General features: G+C 46.1%; 2 protein-coding genes across 2 annotated transcripts in view; one reads left to right on the top strand and one right to left on the bottom strand.

Moving 5' to 3' along the window:
* The window catches only part of LOC307090711 (formin-like protein 1), a 24,830-nt gene extending 16,568 nt beyond the window's left edge, over nt 1-8,262 (bottom strand). Inside the window, exons 1-7 of the mRNA XM_079757464.1 lie at nt 7,612-8,262; nt 4,352-4,435; nt 4,005-4,091; nt 3,295-3,368; nt 2,942-3,025; nt 1,953-2,096; nt 592-679 (exon numbers count right to left, since the gene is read on the bottom strand). Of these exons, the coding sequence (XP_079613590.1) occupies nt 592-679; nt 1,953-2,096; nt 2,942-3,025; nt 3,295-3,368; nt 4,005-4,091; nt 4,352-4,435; nt 7,612-7,761 (711 nt within the window). The 5' untranslated portion in view covers nt 7,762-8,262. The remainder of the gene's footprint in view (nt 1-591; nt 680-1,952; nt 2,097-2,941; nt 3,026-3,294; nt 3,369-4,004; nt 4,092-4,351; nt 4,436-7,611) is intronic.
* A 1,975-nt stretch (nt 8,263-10,237) lies between these two features.
* cog7 (component of oligomeric golgi complex 7) lies at nt 10,238-20,493 on the top strand. Its single transcript, XM_079756277.1, has 17 exons — nt 10,238-10,630; nt 10,796-10,944; nt 11,371-11,487; nt 11,681-11,849; nt 11,968-12,050; nt 12,251-12,373; nt 12,820-13,018; nt 14,164-14,291; nt 14,656-14,810; nt 15,058-15,174; nt 16,273-16,338; nt 16,613-16,799; nt 17,243-17,383; nt 17,659-17,739; nt 18,061-18,175; nt 19,042-19,185; nt 19,832-20,493. The coding sequence occupies exons 1-17, from the start codon at nt 10,465-10,467 to the stop codon at nt 19,996-19,998; spliced, it is 2,307 nt and encodes a 768-aa protein (XP_079612403.1). The 5' UTR covers nt 10,238-10,464; the 3' UTR covers nt 19,999-20,493.
* Nucleotides 20,494-20,632: the final 139 nt, after the last annotated feature.

Genomic DNA, 20,632 nt, shown 5'->3' with positions numbered 1-20,632 from the left:
AGAGAGGTGTAGATGGTATAGAGAGCAAGAGGTGTACAGAGAGACAGGTGATCAGGGAGACGGGTATACAAAGAGAAGATGTATACATAGAGACAAGTGTACAGGGAGACTGGTTATCACCGAGTCAGGTGTGCAGAGAGACAGGTAAACAGAAAGCAGGTGGTCTGAGAGACATGCATAGAACGAGACAGTTGTTCAAAGACACAGGTGATGAGAGAGACAGGTATATAGAGAGAGAGAGGTGTACAGAGAGACAGGTAAATACAGAGACAGGTGATCAGAGAGACAGGATACAGTGAGACAGTTGATCAGACAGGGGATCAGAGAGACAGGTGTGCAGAGAGAAAGGATTCAGTGAGACAGGTGCGCAGAGAGAAAGGATACAGTGAGACAGGTGTGCAGAGACAGGTAATCAGAGAGACAGGTGATCAGCGACAGGTGCTCAGAGAGACAGGATACAGTGAGACAGGTGAGTAGAGAAACAGGATAGAGTGAGACAGGTGTGCAGAGACAGGTGATCAGAGAGAGAGGTGATCAGAGACAGGTGATCAGATAGGCGGTCAGACAGGTGAGAGGTGGGCGGGGCTTCACCTGGTAGTTCATGATGGCCCGTAAGCACATGATGCAGAGGTGGACGTCCTCCTTCGGGCTCACGCCGCGCGACGTCCGCAGAACTTTCCTACGTTGATGAAGACAGTTGGACCTGTCTGTGTGTCTTTCTGTCTCTATACCTATCTGTCCCTCCCAGATTGCCTGTCTCTCTGTCTATAAACATAGAAGTTATTCTCATAATAATAATCATAATACTATAAACAGCGTATGATAGGGCTTGTACATCAGAGTGCATCATGGGAGTGTCTGTTGGCATTTTGTGATGCCTTGAGAGAGTTGTAGCATTGTGAAATGCAAAACAAATGTAAATATACGATTACCTAGGGTAATCAAATCTTTGTTTGCCTTGTCTTTCATAACAAAGGCTGTGGCAGTTTCGAACATGACGTCACAAATGTACAAGCGCTATAACACATTGTTTGTGCTGTTGTCCTGTTTTGATTATAGGTAGTTAGTTAGGTGGTTGACTTGCTTTCCAATCCCCATATGTCATAACAACCCGTACGTCACTAACAACAATAACCCACTAACCTAGCATGTGTCACACACTAGTGTTCAAAGTGTGAAAAGCAAACATTGTTTGATGAATAACTTCGCCCAACTGACTACTTGATGTAGGATGTCCGAGGGGTAAAATAGTACTCCCGTAGAGTACGGTAGTAGAGGGACTGGGTAGACTACACCTGCTTGCGCTCCTGACAGAAGGAGATATTGTTACACGGCATGAATGACAGAAGACAAAATGGAGCCGCCCTGTTGTGGAATGATCCCTTTGGAACGTGTCCATGTGTTCGTATTACTCTCACGGTCGCGTGCGCGGGGGGTAACTCAGTCAAACTTTAGGCCCCGGAAAAATGGAATACTACCAGACTGAAGTGACCGCTTCTGCCCTGCAGTGGTTTTCCAGGTCCCTAGATTTCCAGGGAAATGGTAACCAGGGACCTGGTTTTCCAGTGACATGGTAACCATGGACCCTGTTGTTTTCCAATGACATGGTAACCAGGGACCTGGTTTTCCAGTGACATGGTAACCAGGGACCTGGTTTTCCAGTAACATGGTAACCATGGACCCTGTTTTTTTCCAATGACATGGTAACCAGGGACCTGGTTTTCCAGTGACATGGTAACCAGGGACCTATCCTCAGTGACATGGTAACCAGGGACCTGGTTTCCAGTGACATGGTAACCAGGGAACTGGTTTTCCAGTGACATGGTAACCATGCAGCATGTTGTTTCCCAGGGACATGGTAACCAGGGGCCTGGTTTTCAAGACCAATGATTTCCTAGGACCCACTTGTCCAGGCTCTTGGTTTCCAGGGCCTCTTTTGACCGGCCACCTACCTGCTTGTGAAGATCTTGCTGCCCTTTGAAGCCCCGTGGCTGGGGGAGTTACTGCTGGTGCGATGGAGGTCTTCCAGAGACTTGTCCAGTTTTCCTTTCTCTGACCCAAGCAAGGAGCTGCCATCTGAACTATCCATGTCGTTCCTGTGCAGGTACACTGGTGTTAAGCTACAGAGGTATGACAATATCTATCTCTGTCTAACAGGGCTTGCTCAATGCTCCAACAAACACCGTACCCAACTATAGACCGTTGGCTGAAGTTTGCCCATGTCGATTCAGATATGTTCACGTGTTGGTTATGGTGTTTGTTGGCGTTTGTTGGGGCAGTGTGCAAGCACCTTAAACCTAATCCAGGGTAAATAAAACCCAAGCTCCAGAGGAGCTAGCATTCCTGGCAGGATTCCCGTGGGGGTAAATTCCTTTTCATATAACAGCTTTAGTTGTCTAGACCTCGCAAACTTCACTTCTATTTTTCCGATTCTATTTTCATCTATCAACATATGAGGCTGAGAGTGGACTCCTCTCTGGACTGTGAGGTTTAGGGTTAAAGCATCCATCTAATGGAGTGTATTAGTTATCCTGCTATAAGTATCTGTTACTTTGCCATCAAGGAACTGGGCTTGAACGGCTAGGGTTAGGGGATGAGTGGTTAGGGGTTGAATTCCACTGTGTGAGAAGGGTCATTTAGGATCCTACATAAACTCAGTGTGATGTTAAGATAGTGGTGTGATATTGTGTGGAAACAAAGGCTTAAATAGAGGTTAACACTGACATAGACAGGTAGGGTTAAGGCCCCTGATGCTCTTAAAACTAAATTCCTGTGGTCACACAGACCAAAAACGACAGGTTTGCAACCAAATCGAATCGTTGCATTGGGCTTTGATCGATGAGCTGTTTGCAGGGTACTCAGCAGAACGCACCACCATTCCCCACATGCCCTCCAGTACACTGCTACAGCCTATGCAAACCAACACCTTTCTGGTACGTACATGGCAGCGCTTTGGGCGAAGGACAGGTAGTCGACTAGCACCTTGAGACCCTGGTTTTCCTCGTTCAGGAACTCTTGAGCCCAACTGGATGGGATGGGAGAAGACCAGGGGGACACTCAAACTCAGGGTCAGTTCACACTCATCATCATCACAGGCTGTGAAGCAGGTTTGTTCTATTTCTACATTAGTAATGGATAGTGTGGCGGCTTGGGCGAGTTCCTGAACGACATGAATATGAATCCTCTGAACGACTTCGGATTAAAAGGTCTACTTAACGACTTAGTAGTGAATATAAGTAAATACTAAAAGGCAGGAGGGTTGAAACTAGATGTTTTTAAGAAGGAGGAGCTCACCCGATCTGGTTGGTCCGCAGAGAGATCTCCAGCTCTCGTAGAACCTGGGTGGATTCGTGGACCTGCTTCCTAAACTACCAGGATCAGACAAGATGATAACAATTAGTTTAAATTAAGCAAAATGTAGTTTTTGATTTGCAGCTTTTGTATCAACCGGTCATTATGAGTTTATTACTTATCTTTAACAATTGTAGGTTTATTGTTTAAAATACACCGAAGTTAGGCTTAGGCATCTTCTGTCAAACTAACAGTCTTTACAAGTTGCCCCAGTGGTAACTAGTGGTTAGTTAGTAGATTCTATCATCCGTCTCAATATAGACACTGACGAAAGATTGGAGCTTTGTTCTAAGGAATGAAGCCAAACCTGCCAGGTTGAACTCGTCAAACTTTTCCTGATTCATATGCTGTGTTAGAGACTGGGACGTTTAGGTGGTAGACTAAGGGTGACTAAACTGAGGAATAAGAATAGGGGTAAGGTTAACTTTGAAATTGGTTAGTTGTTAGCCTTTAATCTTTCAACATAATCGAACAACCCATTTATGTTCATTTCTGCACCAAATAAAATGCAGATGCATTATTTATATTCATGTTTTGTTTGGCAACAGGGTTATTTGTCTGAAAGAACATCTTAGCAGTAGTACATTCATAGAAATAGTGAGAGAACCACCGCTAAATGTCTGGTGGTAAAGGTGGCTCTTCTGATAGCTTACCTTCCTGGCGACCCCTCCGCCATGGTCCACGTAACCCTTCAGCTTCTCACAATACGCTGAGGGAGGACACTTCACCTTGAAACGCTCCTGAAACACGACGTAAGAAGTTGTTCAGTGTGGACCAAGCTGCCGATAGAAGCTTAAGTCAGAGGCAGTTCTGTCTGTAATAATGAATTCATCTAATATCTTCTCAATTAGAGTCTGTTTCGAAAGCAGTAAGTGTGACTTTATGGGTCAAGAGTTAGGTCTGAGGAAGGAGAGGTAACTGAAAGGTCAGGGGCCCAGGGGAAAGTCATTAGGAAAGGTCAGAGGAAGGGGAGGAAGAGGAGGAAGAGGAGGAAGCTGACCTGGTCACAGACGAGGTCCCACTTCTTCTCCTTGTCGTACTGACTCAGCATCTTGGCTTTATCAGCCGGCAGGTTCATCGTGTTCTGGAGAGAGAGAGAGAGATAGAGAGAGTCATCACAATTATCACTACCATCATCATCCTCACAATCACCACCAACATCATAACTATTACCACCATCATCATCATTATCCTCAGAATGATCATGATCATGATCATCACCATCATCAACTAGCTGTGAGTGTGTTTGCTGTGTGCCTGTTGGTTAACTACACATTCATATGAATCTATGTTGTTATTAGAGAGTGACACAATGTACGATTGTCAGTATGCCAGCATCAATATATATAAACCAAATGTATCGATGACAGGTGCTCTGGTTTTGTCCCACGTTTCACACCAAGCAGTGCTTCTGTAACCTCAGTGGTGAAAGAACTCCTGCGAGTTATGAATGAGTCTCCAGAGGGAACTATAGTGTTGTAACGTCTGACCTGCATGCACTGCTGCAGCAGAGTTATTATCTAGTGATGAAGGCGTGGAGCAGAGATCAGGGCCAGAGATCCATAACTCTGATCAGCTGTTCTCTGCTCGGATTGGTCAGACTGGACGAATGACGTCATCGGATCAATAAGCGGCTGTGAGGGATAAGTGGCAGACGGATGACAAATCTAACGGGAACCTAACATCACAGTTGCTACCCTGTTTCCCTCAGATCAGATTAAAGCAGATGAAACTTTAGAGTCCCTAAAGCGCCATTCGATAGCTCCGCCCACTAAATCAACCCACTGTCCCCCCTGCCTGCCTCCTCCCTGAAACCTACAGGTGGTTGGAAGACCACAGTTACTCAAAGCATCCCTCTGCAGCAGGAAACAGAGAGTCCTGCAGAGGGCTGCTGGTTTAGTATGCAGGCCCTGCATACTGGATCTCAGATCCGCTGATCTGCAGAGTCAGCTGAATATGAGTAGGAGGTGCTGGCGGGCTTTGGTTGAGAAGGGGCAGCACTGGGAGGAGGAGGAGGTGCATGTGAGGAGAGGAGGAGGTGGTGGGTGAGGAGGAGCAGGAGGAGCAGGAGGAGGAATAGAAGGGGTCTGAGGGTTAGGATAGGTGGTGGAGGAGGAGGAGGGGGAGATGTGAAGGAAGGGGTAGGAAGGGGAGAAGGAGGTGTAAGGAGGATGTGATTGGGGAGAAGGAGGAGGAGGATGGGCCAGGGAGAAGGGGGGAGGAGAGGAGAAGGGGGTGCATATGCAGAGGAGGTGCGACAGGGGGAGGCGTGGGTGTAAGGAGAGCCACAGTGATGATGTAGCAGAAAAAAAAGTGCTTTCTCCTGCAACCCGACCGGGATTAGCATTCTACAACAGAGGAACGGTTTAAATTTATGATCTGTTGACAGACACATCCACAGTCTGCTGCTGGAGAGAGAGAGTGAGACAGTGGGGAGCAGTGTGTTTGCAGAATTACTCCTTGGTCCACGCTGATCAATGAGCAAATAAAATGCAGTGCATGCTCACAGACAACAATCAGGCTCCTTGTTAAATGTGAATTGGCCGGATTACTGCTGCTCTGTTAACCGCAAGATTTTTATTACAAAATACGCGTCCCGTAACACAGCATGCACACAAACACACACACACACACACGGGCACGTGCACACACACACACACACACACGCACACGCACGCACGCACGCACACACGCACACACACACACACGCGCACACACACACATACACATACACATACATATACATGCACACATGCACTCATACACAAACATGTAATACTGTGGATAGCAAGGCAGACAGAGACTACAGTTTGAAACATCTCTAAGCATCTATCTCTATCGCTCTGTCTCTGTAACTTAGCCATCTGTCAGCGAGACATTCAGAAATATGCTGTACGACAACAATTCTCAAACACCACAAATACTAGCATCCTTCCTGCCTTCTCAAACACCCGAACTTCGCCCTTGACTTGGATTATGTGTTGTGATGTTATGTGTCAAACACAGCAGATCTGACAATAAACACTGAGTTCAAAGGTATTCGGCTTTAGTTGCTCGTAAAGAAACACAGAGGTGTTGTTTACTGTATGCATTGCATTACAGGCCCAGAGTGACCTTTTACAGAGTTTATGTGTGTAAAATGACATGCAATATTCTAACAAGCAAAAACCATTAGGTGGGCTAGTGCCTGGAGAATGCACTATTTAATAGTGTTGTTGTTGGAGTTGGTGTTTCGCTATGTCGCACGTCACAGATAAACTGGACTGTGGTTAAACTGGACCGCAAGGTGGTGAGTTTCGACCACCAAGAACCTTATCAGACCAGAACGTTGTTTCCAATCGTTCTCTTCCCACCACGGAACGCCTGGAACATGATGCTCCAAATGGGTGTTATGGCGAGAAAGAGGGCGGGGCTTCTGGTAGAGGGATATCCATCTCTGTTTCATGCAGCAACATTGCCTCATCCCAACTCAACATTAACTGGCTAGGGCATAGGAGAATTAGAAGTCAAAGATCGCTCCTCATTCTCCTCCCTCTGATTCTCCTTGTCTTTGTGTTTTTTCTTCTTGTAATGTTTTTCTTCCTGTGGCTCAGAGGGCTGTAAACTCAAGCACAGCTTGAAGGAAGCAAGAGTGCAAAAATGGCATTTCAATAGACTGGGATAACGCTACAATCCATGACCCTGATTCAGCCTAATCAGACCCAGACCCAGAAGCCAGACCCTAGAACCCAGAACCACATCGATACAGAAACTCGACCAGCTAGCCCAGACCGACACAGTAGGCCCAGCAGGAATGTGTCCAGTTCTCAGTCACAGCGGCTGCATTGTCAGGCTGAACAGTAACCATGTCCCTCATTCTGTTTTCGCTTGTCAACACGTGAAGTTGAGCTGTATCTCGATAACGAGAAAATCAAGTTAGCATTGGAGGTATGCTATCCAGAGGATCCATTCTCTGATAAGGAATTGTGTTGCCCTCTGAGCTGATGTACTATTGTGCTGCTCTGATCTGTATTGATTTAATGTATAGATTTAGGAAAATAAAATCTGCTTTATCTTCACAAGCTTACATCAATGTGTGCCACTAACAGTGTGTGTGTGCGTGCGTGCGTGTGTGTGTGTGTGTGTGTGTGTGTATGCGTGCATTTGTGCGTGTGTTCTGTGTGTGTTTACATATATGTGTGTGTGTGTGTGTGTGCATGTGTGTGTCTGTTTATACATATCTGTGTGTGCACATGTGTGTGTATACGTGTGTGTCCTCACCAAAAGTGTGTTGAAGCGCTCCTCCAGCTCCCCATCCGGGGGTGGCGGTACTTTGTTCCCCGCCCTGGGCTTCTGGATGCTGGGGGGAGAGGACACCAGCCTGGGCTCCTTCCCCGCCGGAGGCTCCGGACATCCAGAGGAGTTCCCCATCGTTCTTCCCCTTCAGCTCAGACGTCTCCACTCACCGGACCCTCAGGGCTCTGTGTGCTGCTGCTGAACTCTGACCCGATGAGTCCATGGTCCCCGGGCTGTGGTCCCTGGCTGAACCAGCAGAACTTCACCACCTCACCGGCATCCACTCCATCCAGGGGCTGAAGTCAAACAAGCTGGTTCTCTCTGCTGGTCCCTGCAGTCCAGGGTTGAATGACGTAGCGGCCGATGGACCAACATACACACACACAGCCCAAGACGAATATCCCCTGCTATGTCCTCCAGCTCAGCCTCTTCTGGTGGAAGGGAAAGTTGGGGTGAAGGACCCACAAGTCAGAGAGTTGGACGTGTAGCCCGACCAGCGGTCTGAGTTCCTCTGTGGAGAGACATGCATCCGATTGGCTGGGAACCAGAGAGCTGACGACCGGCATGTGGGGGAGACAGAGAGACAGACGGCTCTAACAGGAGGAGGAAGCCAAGGGGAGAGAGAGAGGGAGTGTGTGTGTGTGTGTGTGTGTGTGTGTGTGTGTTTGTGTGTGTGTGTGTGTGTGAGAGGCAGCAGCAGCACCGGCTTTGAAAACTGAGAGCTCCTGGGTCCTAGTGCATGATGATTCATATCAGCTGACTTTTTGTTGGTGGAGAACTAGGGGTAGTGAATGGAAAGAGGGGATAGGATCTATATGTGAATATGGACCACAAAGCATCTTCTGGCTTGCTTTGGCGTGTATTGTAGCCCATTAGTAAATAGGAATAATTGCCAGTGTTTCTCACATCTATTTTCACTACTGTATCTGTCAAATATATATTTTCTCAGCCTAGTTCTCCAGCATGAAACATTTTAGGGAGCGAAACAATTAATATGGCTTTTACAATCACAACTTCAGCTGATCTGAAGTCTGAAAGTAGGTCTATAGATAGATAGATAGATAGATAGATAGATAGATAGATAGATAGATAGATAGATAGATAGATAGATAGATAGATAGATAGATAGATATAAACAAAATAGGTAGATAGATGCTACGTTTAGGGGGGTTATCTGAGTACCCCCTGCAATCCATCAAATAGCCTACCCTTACCCTAGGTAGGCTATATGTGTATTTCAGAAACACTATGAATGAGCGGGGAGGTGTTTTTCTTTCCAAGGAAAGAAACACTTTCACAACTCGGCTCTCATGCCCCAAGCCTGTGTTCAAATCCACAGCTCCTTGCGTCACCCCGGATTAAAACGCAGGCTTGAGCGTTTTAATCCGAATCATATGCTCTTGGTTATATCTTGGCTCACACTGTTTACTAACAGGCATTGTATTAGTCTGACTCAACGGCCACCGGCTATAGTATGAGACCCGTTACTGGAAGCGGCATTACCTTCTGAAAGTACATTTTAAATAAGCAATGAGCTGTACTCTGATACCTCTATAGGAGTGATGAGACGCCACAACAAGACGGTTGTTTTCTAGCAACGCAGAAATGCAGAGAGTAAAAAAGTGTCTTGTTTTTTGCTTGTTTACGGTAACAGTCTACAGTAATGTTATTGTTATCCTCTTGTGGTTTATTACCGTCAGGCTACAGGTGTTCAGGAGTGCCTCTGTAGCTGCCTCTAGTGGGCAAAACACCCTTACACCAGTGTGAAGTGCACAAGAACTGAAACAACCCATCTGTTCACTGTTATTTCTCATATGACTAGACATAAAGGAATTTGTCTATTGGTAACCATTACATTTAACGAGAAGTCAACCAACCATCCCATTTATAACAAAGAATGACACACAGACCAGCCGATAGAAGTATTTTCATTTAAATTATGTTTCAGAGGTTTAACATTTAATGGAGTTCAGTCCAGATTGTTGCATTTGTTTTTGGCATAGTTGATTGCTGCAATATTTGTAAACAATATTTCCTTTTTTATTTTTGGGTCGTGACTTATTAGGTGAGTTCTGCAACCAGCGATAAACTATTGTTATTCTTAGGCTTTATTCTTTCTTTCTTTATTATTCACTAACTTCTCCTGCCAGGTTGAGCCCAGTTTATCTCTGGAGTCAGAGGAACCTGGGATGGAGATCTCAACTCAACGTAATGCCTCAAAACATTTCCTGAATGGTTCTCATCCTTTTTGCTGCATAAGAACAACTACCCTAGGCTGTATTAGGATATATTGTCATTTTATTCTACAGAGAGACGGTTAGTTAACTGGTCACAAGAGGGCAGCAGAGAGTACCCTCTGTCTTTAAACTCATGTATAATACACGTTTCTGTGTACAATACAGAAACGTGTATTGCTTCCTTTATTTATTTTTGATTATTTGTTATTTTTTCTGTGCTTTAGTAGACATTTTAATATTAACTATTGAAATAATTAGAAACCATACGCACAATGCTTCCTACACCAATAAGAAAGACATGATAGCAAAGGGGGAACTAAAGCCTGGTGTCTGTTTTCCGGGAAGGTAAATAAAAAGCACAAACAGGAACTTGCTGTCAGTTCTCGCCATTTCAGAAAAAGCCGCATCTGAAATGATCATTTAATTACATTTTCCTCTCTAATACCGCTGTCGTTTCGGGTGTAACTCTGGAGGAAGCCGTTGTCTTGTTGGAGATCTATTTGGTGGTGATGATTATTTCATTCTCCTGGGCGGTGTACTTTATCTGCGTCTCTAAGCCCGTGCTGGGCAAAAGTTAGAGAAGAAAAAAAACAAAGGCACCATGGATTTCTCAAAATTCCTTGACGACGACTTCGAGGTGAAAGACTGGGTGAACGGTGCCTTCCGTGTGGCGCAGAAGGAGGCGCCGGGGAAGGCAGATGCACACGCCGCTACCCTGGTGATGAAGCTGCAGCTCTTCATCCAGGAGGTCAACAATGCTATCGAAGGTGAGTGGTTTGTGGTCCTGCAGTCACCCAACCCGTGTGGGTGTGACAGTGACCCTACATTTACGGGTGGTCAGTTTGAAAGACCTCTTACGTCAATACACGCTTTATCTTTTTATTATGTTTATATTTCTAAATGTTTGCGTGTACATATGTATATTCATACAGAGAGCAGTATCCAGGCGCTACAGAACATGCCCAGGGTTCTCAGGGACGTGGAGGCTCTGAAGCAGGAGGCTTCGTTCCTCAAGGAGCAGATGGTTCTGGTGAAGGAGGACATCCGCAAGTTTGAGCAGGACACGGTGCAGTCCATGCAGGTGAGAGCTTTCGGAAGGGCTCTGTTTGGGTCCTGGATCTGGATAGTTATGTCTTGGTTCAGGTTTGCATGTTATTGTATATTCATGAATCTCTTACACAAAAAAAAACATTTATGTTTTTAATGTACAACAATGTGTGATGCAACCTACATCAAGCATAAAAGTAATATTCCAAAATCAAAATCACATTATTTGCATATTAATCAACTTAATAAATTAGTCAATATCCCAATAACCTTCAATTATGGAAAATGGTGCAGAAGTGTTGTGTGTCTTGTGTTGGTTGTGTGTCTTGTGTTGGTTGTGTGTCTGGTGTTGGCTGTGTGTCTGGTGTTGGTTGTGTGTCTGGTGTTGGTTGTGTGTCTGGTGTTGGTTGTGTGTCTGGTGCTGGTTGTGTGTGTGTGATCCATGTTCCTCTCTCCTCAGGTGCTGGTGGCTATCGACCAGGTGAAGAGTCGCATGCAGCTCTCTGCTGAGGCGCTGCAGGAAGCCGACAAGTGGAGCACGCTCAGTGCTGACATCGAGGAGACCTTCAAGACACAGGTAACAGGGCGTGATGGAACTGCTCAGTACACATAACATAAGCCATGTTATAAGTCATGTAAGAACTCATGTTATAAGTCATATTATAAGTCATGTAAGAACTCATGTTATAAGTCATGTAAGAGCACATGTTATAAGTCATGTAAGAACTCATGTTATAATTCATGTAAGAACTTCTTCTTCTGTCTGGCAGGACTTTGCAGTGATCTCGTCCAAGCTGACCAGCATGCAGGGCAGTCTGGCCATGCTGGTGGACACGCCAGACTACTCTGATAAGTGTGTCCACCTGGAGGCTCTGAAGAACCGGCTGGAAGCTCTGGCCAGCACTCAGATCGTCTCCACCTTCAACTCCATGGCTACAGGTAGGTCTACCGGTTATAACAATATGGCTACAGGTAGGAGTTTTCATGCACATCATACTACTCATACTCCTGCCTTCATTCAGGTTCATGCACCACAATATGTTGTGTTGTGTTGCAGACCAAGCCAAGCTGTTTGTTAAAGTCTTCTCGGAGATGGACCGCATGCCCCAGCTGCTGGCCTACTACTACAAGTGTCACAAGGTAGAGAAAATGACAATGCAACTACACTATAAACTACAACTACAATAAAAATACAGATATCATCAATGTCATCTCTGATTGATTTCTTTACCCTTCTTAAAACTGTGTGTGTGTGTGTGTGTGTGTGTGTGTGTGTGTGTGTGTGTGTGTGTGTGTGTGTGTGTGCGTGCCTCTATATGTAATGGTTAATCTGTGTGCAGGGTCAGCTGTTGTCCTCCTGGGTGGAGCTGTCCCAGAGCGAGCTGACGGTGAACCAGCAGCTCTCAGAGTTCTACGACAACCTGCTGTCCGCCTGGCACGCACAGATCCACTGGACCAGCCAGGTCAGTGCCCCTCACACTCCGCTCTGGGATTCCCAGCCAACCGCTTGGTCTGGTAAACAAACACCAAGCCAGAGCGAGATGAGCCTGTTCAGGGCAGGGTAGGAGCCAAAACACGGGCAGGGCGTTTCTTTTCTGGACCTGGGGTTTTACAAAAGTTTTCTAAAAGTCACAGACTTTTCAAAACGTGCAAAGCCTTTCTAATCGTGCACAGCCTTTTCCTAAAGCTAAAATACTTTTATTAGATGACTTTTACAATAATACCCAGGTTTGCTTGTCGTTCAAATAATCCAATAGTTAAATCTCAGTTTTAGACTTGTCTTATTCTGCGAGCCTTGTTTTTTTTTTTTTAAAACATCTTTTCTAAATCTCTTCTCTGAAATACTCTGTGTACTTCCGACGGTTCACGACCTCCTGTGCAGTACCCTACTCTGATACCCCCCCCCCAGGTGTTCAAGAAGCCCTACGAGGTGGTGACGGTGCTGCTGATCCAGACCCTGGGGGCCATGGCCCCCTCGGTGCCCGTGTGCGTCAGCTCGGCCCTGGAGCGCTGCGACCCGGAGGGGAGGCTGGAGGCCCTGCTGGAGCTCCACCACACCACCTCCGCCTTCACCCACAGCCTGGAGGCCGCCACGCTGCCGCACCTCGGTACGGAGCAGGGTCCCAGGGGGTCAAACGGTGCAAGGTCCACAAGGTTCTAAATATCCCTTGATTTCGTGCTGCTAGCCTTTTAGTGAGATCAGAGAGTGTTGAGAAGGACAGTAATAAAATATATTTGGTAAGATGGATACAAGAAGAGAGACCCGCAGTGAATTCAGTACGGTCCGATTGACATCGGGTAGGTGCATGACAGTGGTAGGCCTACCGCAAAACTTCAATAGCCCAGGCTTTTATTTGTTTCAATCACTGAACTTTCGAACAAAATTCTTGCTCAGCAAAGATGGGAAATACTATAACATTTATTATTTCAACCACTATGAATATTCCTACCGTACGTAGGCCTATACACATTACCAGGCTATCGAATAACGCCCCCCCCCCCCCCCCCCCCCCCCCCCCCCCCCCCCCCCCCCACACACACACACACACACACACACACACACACACACACACACACACACACACACACACACACACACATTGGCGGAGTGGTAGTCGGGAGAATTCCCGGTGGGCCGTTAACGTTTCGGGGCTGTCGGGCTGATTACTGCGGGATAACAATATTGCGTTTATAAAAGTTCCTTGCAGCGCGGTCCGGCAGCCTAAGCTGTGCACCTGCAACCTCTCACTCACTCAACACGCAGCACTCACAAACTGTCAACATCGCAACCAAGTCGATTTTGTCTAGAGGGGAGTAACTGAGCGGCCCCTTCCGAAGTGGTACAGCCCAGGTGGGCCTTGAACTGCGATTGTTCAGAAAGACGTAACAGCTAATGACCTCATTGAACTCTCGTGCAGGCTCGAACAGAGTGACACACAAACACACACACACTTTTAAGGAGTTGTTCACCCACTCCGTATCCTTGCTTGCCCCAACAAGTTTGTGCGGCGTGCTTGTTGTTTTGTTTCCGGTGTAGATCGGTATGGTGTTGTAGTTTTTCTAACGTGACTAGTTGTTGCTAGACAGCAGGTGAAAAAACTACAACGTTTTCCAAGCCAAAAGAGCGTTAATCGCGCGATAAAAAAATGAACAACGTTAAAATTGGTTTGCGTTAACGCCGTTAATAACGTGTTAAACCGACAGCACTAATATTTATACATCTGTGTGTGTGTGTGTGTGTGTGTGTGTGTAGGAGAGGCCAACCCTATGAAGCTGTGTGAGCTGGTGTGTGTTCTCCTGGAGCCCTACAAATCTTACCAGCTGCAGTACGGAGAGCTGGAGGAGGTCAACCTGCTGATCCAGATCAGTGCTGTACCCCTGGTAACACACGCACACACACACACACACACACACACACACACACACACACACACACACACACACACACACACACACACACACACACACACACACACACACACACACACACACACACACAGATGTATAAATATACACACACACACACACACATAAACACATATGCACACGCACACACAAGCACATATGCACACACATATGCACATACACACACACACGCGCGCGCACACACACACACACACACACACACACACACACACACACACACTGTGCTGTACCCCTGGTAACAAACTCACAGACAGTGATGTGCATTAAGATGTTGTGTGATGTCATCTATGATGTAACCTGTGTGATGCCCCGCCCCCAGGAACACGGTGAGGTCATGGACTGTGTGCAGGAGCTCAGCCAATCGGTGGCCAAGCTGTTCTCTCTGGCGGGAGGAGCTGTGGAGCGATGCGTCCGCCTTTCCGACGGGCTGGCGGTGCGGGGGCTACTGCACGCGCTCAAAGCCCTCTTTACCAAGTAATATGTGTGTGTGTGTGTGTGTGTGTGTGCATATATATATATATATATACATACTACTGCACATGATCTAAGCTCTCTTTAATGAGTATTTGTATATATGTTCTACTGCAAGTATCTGTATGTTAACATAATTAACTTCATTCATACAAATATATCTACTTCTCCACCACCCTGTGTATAACACAGTAAAATGATCATGTAATATAATCAGAATATAATGTATAATATATTGCTATGTGTGCAGGTACGTGTCCGACTTTTCCACCACCCTGCAGTCTATCAGGAGGAAGTGCAAACTGGAGGAAATGCCCACTTCCTCTGTCTTCCAGGAGGATTGGACGGCCTTCCAGAACTCTGTCAGGTGGGTGGGGCCTCTTTGAGAATCATGTAGTTCAGTATTACTCATTGCGCGGCTCGCAAGCCACATGCGGCTCGCCAAGCCTCTATTTGCGGATCGCATGGCGGTAAAAATATACAGTGATATGATCATGCAGTGAATACAGATATTTAAAAAAACAATACAAACAATTATTTAAAAAATAAATCAACAGCGGCATTAAAAGGTGGAAATATAGCCTTGTCTAGAAAATATTTTTAAACTTGCTCGGCTCTAAGCTGACAGCGGGGTTGCCAGATTGGCGGTTTTCCTGCATAACAAGAGAGAATGTGCTCTTTGGATGGACTTGGATTCTTATAAACGTATTCTTCAATAGCTTCCATGTTATGTGACCCAGTGTCTCCACATTATTCCAGAAAATAGCACACAGTCACACACGTCTTAATTTTCCTCTCAAAGTGCACCAGATTGATGCATTCCAGGTTAAAAGGTACCAAATTTTCTTCCGGGGGAGCATGCCCCCGGACCCCGCTAAGGACCGGGTTCCCTCCACAGTTTCACAAAATTCTGTGGGAAACACTGCTTCAGGGAGGACATATTATTAAGCAGGCATACTTATTTATGACTGGATTTATAGCTTTTGATACTTTGCGGTAAAAATGGCTCTCCTGTTGACGTCGTCCTGTCAGTGCGGCTCTCCTGAAAAAAATAGTGAATACCACTGATGTAGTTGATGAATTAAGATAAGTTGCTGGGTGATGAGTTAGCAGTGTTCCCCCGGGGGGGGGCTCGTGGCCCTGTGGTCTGTGGTGAGGGTTTCAGTTTGCGGTTTCAGTTTGTACAGCTGTTGTTTTGAACAGTATCACCGATCTTCTTTATTTTTTGTACCTGATGGAAGTATGTCTTCTTTCCCTACGAGACTTTTGGACTTTGTTAATGCATAATAATTAAAAAATATTTTAATTTTATTTTTATTTTATTAATTTGTTTATACATTGGTAGTCAAGGCGGGGCCTTATTGTTGTTAAGCCGGGGGCCCCCTTGACCATACAGTGCTGGGGGAAACACCGGTTAGTGATCGAGTTAAGGATGAATGAATGATGTTTGTGATGTGTTTCCCAGGATCATCGCGACCTGTGGAGAGCTACTGAGGCAGTTTGGGGCGTTCGAACAGCAGCTATCCAACAAGTAAGACCTCTGACCTCACTATGACATCACACTGGCGTCAATCTGACATGTCTGTCGTGTGGGTCTGGTAACCACAAATATCCATTCACGTTGCCCTGTATACATCTCTACGTATATGTGGTGCATGGCATTTCAGGTTCATTCTGAAATGCGGTTACCGAAAAATCTTTCTTTAAAATATTTGTGATAATTTCACCAAACGTTTTTCTCATCTATTTGATTTATTTACTTAACACTCTTCTCCCATTTCCCTTCACCTCGACTCCTCCCAAAGGATTCTGGGAACGGCGGGAAAGTACCTGTCAGAGTCCTACAGCCCGCGTAGCCTGCCTGCCATTCAGGAAGTGAGCTCGTCGGACAGGAAGTGCTCGGGCCGCAGCCCCTGGCAGGAGTACAACTACCTGCAGAAAGGAAACACGGCAGAGTACAACAGTGTGATGGAGCTGCTGTACTCGCTGAAGGTAGGGAGGAGGGCTGTCCAATAGGATCTATGAAATGCGCACAACCGCCCATTCATTTCAACGTGCTCACCCAATGCGTACAGCTGAAGGGAACGACTGATTTATCTCAGTCTCTTGGGCAGGTCTTTTATTTTGAAGCTGTGTAGCCCTCTGTGGCCTATTTTACTTTGAATCTGTGTCTCTCCTATTGGAGTATTTTTTTGTGAACCTGTGTGTATCTACCGGGTCTCCTATGTGGGGAGGTCTTTTATGGTAAACCTGTGTCTCCTCTATAGTGGTATCAGGTATGTTGTTGTTTTTTTAACCTGTGTGCATCATTGGGGTCCCCTCTGGGGTGGGGGTGGGGGTGTCTTGTATTGTGAGGCGGAGTGTATCTACGGGTTCTCCTGTGGAGGTGTCTTTTATTAACATCACAATAACATTGTGTCCGTGGGGACTTGCAGGAGAAGGCCACGGGAGCATCCAGTCTGCTGGCGGAGCCGCGAGCCGCCCTGACACGGCTGAACCAGCAGGCCAACCGGCTGGCCTTTGACTCTGTCTTCCTGCAGATCAAACACCAGATCCACCAGCTGCACCGCCTGGAGGTCAGCATCAGCACCCCGTTGTCGTGGTTACTTGAGGGACGTGGCTGGTGGTTGTTTGTGTGTTACTGTAGCGAATGTGTGGGAACATGTTTGTCCCCCTAGCAGAGGGTTAGTGTCTTTACTGTAGATCATGTTGGAGTGATGCTGTATGTGAGTGAGTGTGCGTAAGCATGTAGTATGTTACTGTGTTGAATCTGTTACATGTAGTTTATTAGCAGAGTGTGTGTTACTGTAGTGAACGCGTGTTGTTAACATGCAGTTTGCCCTCCTACCAGAGTGGGGACGTTGGTCCGGGAGACCGCTACACAGACGACCTCCCCACGTTCAGTTTGTCCCCGCAGGAATACATCAGCAACGTACGACAGAAACCACACACAACACCGAGCAATACAACCACACACAAGACCAAGCAATGCAACTACCGAACAACCACCAAACAATACAACTAACACACAAACACCTAACAATACAACTAACACACAAGACACAACCAACAAAAAATGCAGCTAACACACAACCACCAGACAATACAACCACACACAATCACCAAAAAATGCAACTATCTGTGTATTTGTACCACAAAATACCACCGCAAAAATGACCACCATACACAAACAAAAAAAGTACCTATAAAAGTGCGTATCTTACTCATTAGATCTCTGTATTCTACCCCTTAGATCGGTCAGTACATCATGTCTCTACCACTACACCTGGAGCCCTTCGTGACGCAGGAAGACCCAGCACTGGAGCTCGCACTGCATGCTGGGAAACTCCCCTTCCCTCCTGAGCAGGGTGAGTGTCTACCACTCCTATTCCTCCTCCTCACCCCTTCTGTCATCTCTCTACCTGCTGTTGTACTCTTTATTTCTCCTCCTCTTCTCTTTGATCTCACTCTCTATCACACCCCCCCTCCAGCCTTCTGTACTCTTTTCACCTCCCCACCCTCTTGCTGTGCACGCTCTTTTCTCCCGTGCACTCTCTTATGTCCCGTGCACTCTTATGTCCCGTGCACTCTTATGTCCCGTGCACTCTTATGTCCCGTGCACGCTCTTTTCTCCCGTGCACTCTCTTATGTCCCGTACACTCTTATGTCCCGTGCACGCTCTTTTGTCCTGTGCAATCTCTTATGTCCCGTGCACTCTCTTATGTCCCGTGCACTCTCCTATGTGGTGCACTCTCTTATGTCCCGTGCACTCTCTTATGTCCCGTGCACTCTCCTATGTGGTGCACTCTCTTATGTCCCGTGCACTCTCTTATGTCCCGTGCACTCTCTTATGTCCCGTGCACTCTCCTATGTGGTGCACTCTCTTATGTCTCTTGCACTCTCTTATGTCCCGTGCACTCTCTTATGTCCCGTGCACTCTCCTATGTGGTGCACTCTCTTATGTCTCTTGCACTCTCTTATGTCCCGTGCACTCTCTTATGCCCTGTGCATTCTCCTCTGCATCCATATCCCTGCTCATCCTCCTCCTCTTCGTCTTCTATATATTCCTCATCATCCTCGCTACCCTCATCTTCCTAATGATCCTCTTCTTCATAATTGTCCTCATTTTCATCTTCAACCCTCTTCCTCTTCCCCTCTCCCCTCCTGGTCCTCGCTCCCTCCTCATCCTCCTCCTCTTTATCTTCCTCCTCCGTCTCATCCTCCTCCTCCTCAGGAGACGATCTTCCTGAGCTGGACAACACGGCTGACTATTGGCTGGGCTCCATCGCCCGGGCGACCATGCAGACGTACTGCGACGCCATCCTCCAGGTCCCCCACCTGCACCCCCGCGCCACCAAGCAGATGATCACCGACATCGGTAAGAGAGCACGCCCGGACGCCGGGCCGCCCTCACCCCCCCACTCCGAAGGCCACCCACTCACTTGTCCCGCCTCCACACCGCCACATGGACATTATCGATTTCTGTTTCTTAACAATTAAATCTTACTCAAACTGGTTTGCTTGTTACATTAAAGTTGCAATGTGTAGGATGTAAGATTGAACCCCTCCCAGTCAGTAAGCGGGAGACTTCAGAATAAAGACAACTCATAGCATATTAGCATATTTTGTTTGTAGAATATATCAGTTAAACAATGGGATTATATTGATAATAATATTGAACTCTCTGTTGATCAGCATTGACCTTAGATATGTCCAGGTTATATTAAGCTGCTCACTTTTGAAATATTACACATCGCAACTTTAATATGTGATTTATATATTGCTTGCAAAGTATTATATAGTAGTTATATATTTAATATACGATAGATCAATGCAAGTATTTCTCGAGTAATAAGTATTGCTCTATGATTAATGCAAATGTACAGATCTGTTAACGGCAAAGTATTGATTTATATTATCAAGTATTGCTCAGTGATGTATATTTAATATGATAGAACTATTATTTGTAAAGTTTTGATTCTAATTAGTAGAGTAAGTTTTGACCAGTGATTGTCTCCCTCCAGAGTACCTGAGCAATGTGATGGACGCCCTGGGCCTCCAGCCCTCCCGCTCGCTGCAGAACATCCTGGCCCTGCTCAGGTCTCGACCGGAGGACTACAGACAGACCGCTAAGCCCCTGCCCCGCCGCGTGGCCTCCGGTATAGCCGCCATCCGGGGGCTCGACTACTGAGCTCTGCCCAGCCAGGGACTCCTCGCCTGGGGGACAGCACAGTTATGGACAGAGGGGATGGATGGGAGTCAGCAGAGTTTCCAAAATAATACCTGCCATTTCCGTGTTTTTTAAATTTTCCTTTTTTTTTATTTGTGTTCCATGAAGTGGGGGTGGGCTGGTTGGGGACATTGTTGTTGCGAAGTTGTATCGTTGGACTTTGTAACTTCCTGTTGGGCAGTAGACTGTTATATATTTATCCCTCTCATATGAAGTTCATCTGTCATTTTAAATAAATTAACGGACAATTCCAAAAAACTATTTTTGTGTAAATATCGAATAAAAGAATTCTAAGCTTTTAATTGTTCAATTCAGAACATAAAAGTGAGTTGCATGATGATGTTTATCTTTCAAATATGGAAAACGGAAACATATATTTTGAGGTCAAACTCAGTTCAGTGTGTGCACAAATTAATAGTCGTATAATATATAATATTTTCCACTCATTCCAGTTCAATGAAAACACGAAACAAAGAGCTGTAGCAAATCTTGGTTTCCTTTTATAAACGATCATTCACAAAAAGAATAAATACGTCTATCTATATTTATGGTATCGCGACTATTTTTAGGCGCGTGATTGTCTGATGCGTGGCTT

This window comes from Pollachius pollachius (genome assembly GCF_949987615.1).
Source record: "Pollachius pollachius genome assembly, chromosome: 19".
NCBI classification, from domain to species: Eukaryota; Metazoa; Chordata; class Actinopteri; order Gadiformes; family Gadidae; genus Pollachius; species Pollachius pollachius.
The sequence above is the reverse complement of the archived record's forward strand: the minus strand, read 5'-3'. Positions and strand labels throughout refer to the sequence as shown.

What these genes read in the sequence shown, in the direction of transcription:
- cog7 (XM_079756277.1), top strand. Translation starts at nt 10,465, where the DNA reads ATGGATTTCTCAAAATTCCTTGACGACGACTTCGAGGTGAAAGACTGG. An exon ending in ACACGGTGCAGTCCATGCAG is followed by an intron (nt 10,945 to 11,370) that starts GTGAGAGCTTTC and finishes CTCTCTCCTCAG; the next exon opens with GTGCTGGTGGCTATCGACCA. An exon ending in GAACAGCAGCTATCCAACAA is followed by an intron (nt 16,339 to 16,612) that starts GTAAGACCTCTG and finishes CTCCTCCCAAAG; the next exon opens with GATTCTGGGAACGGCGGGAA.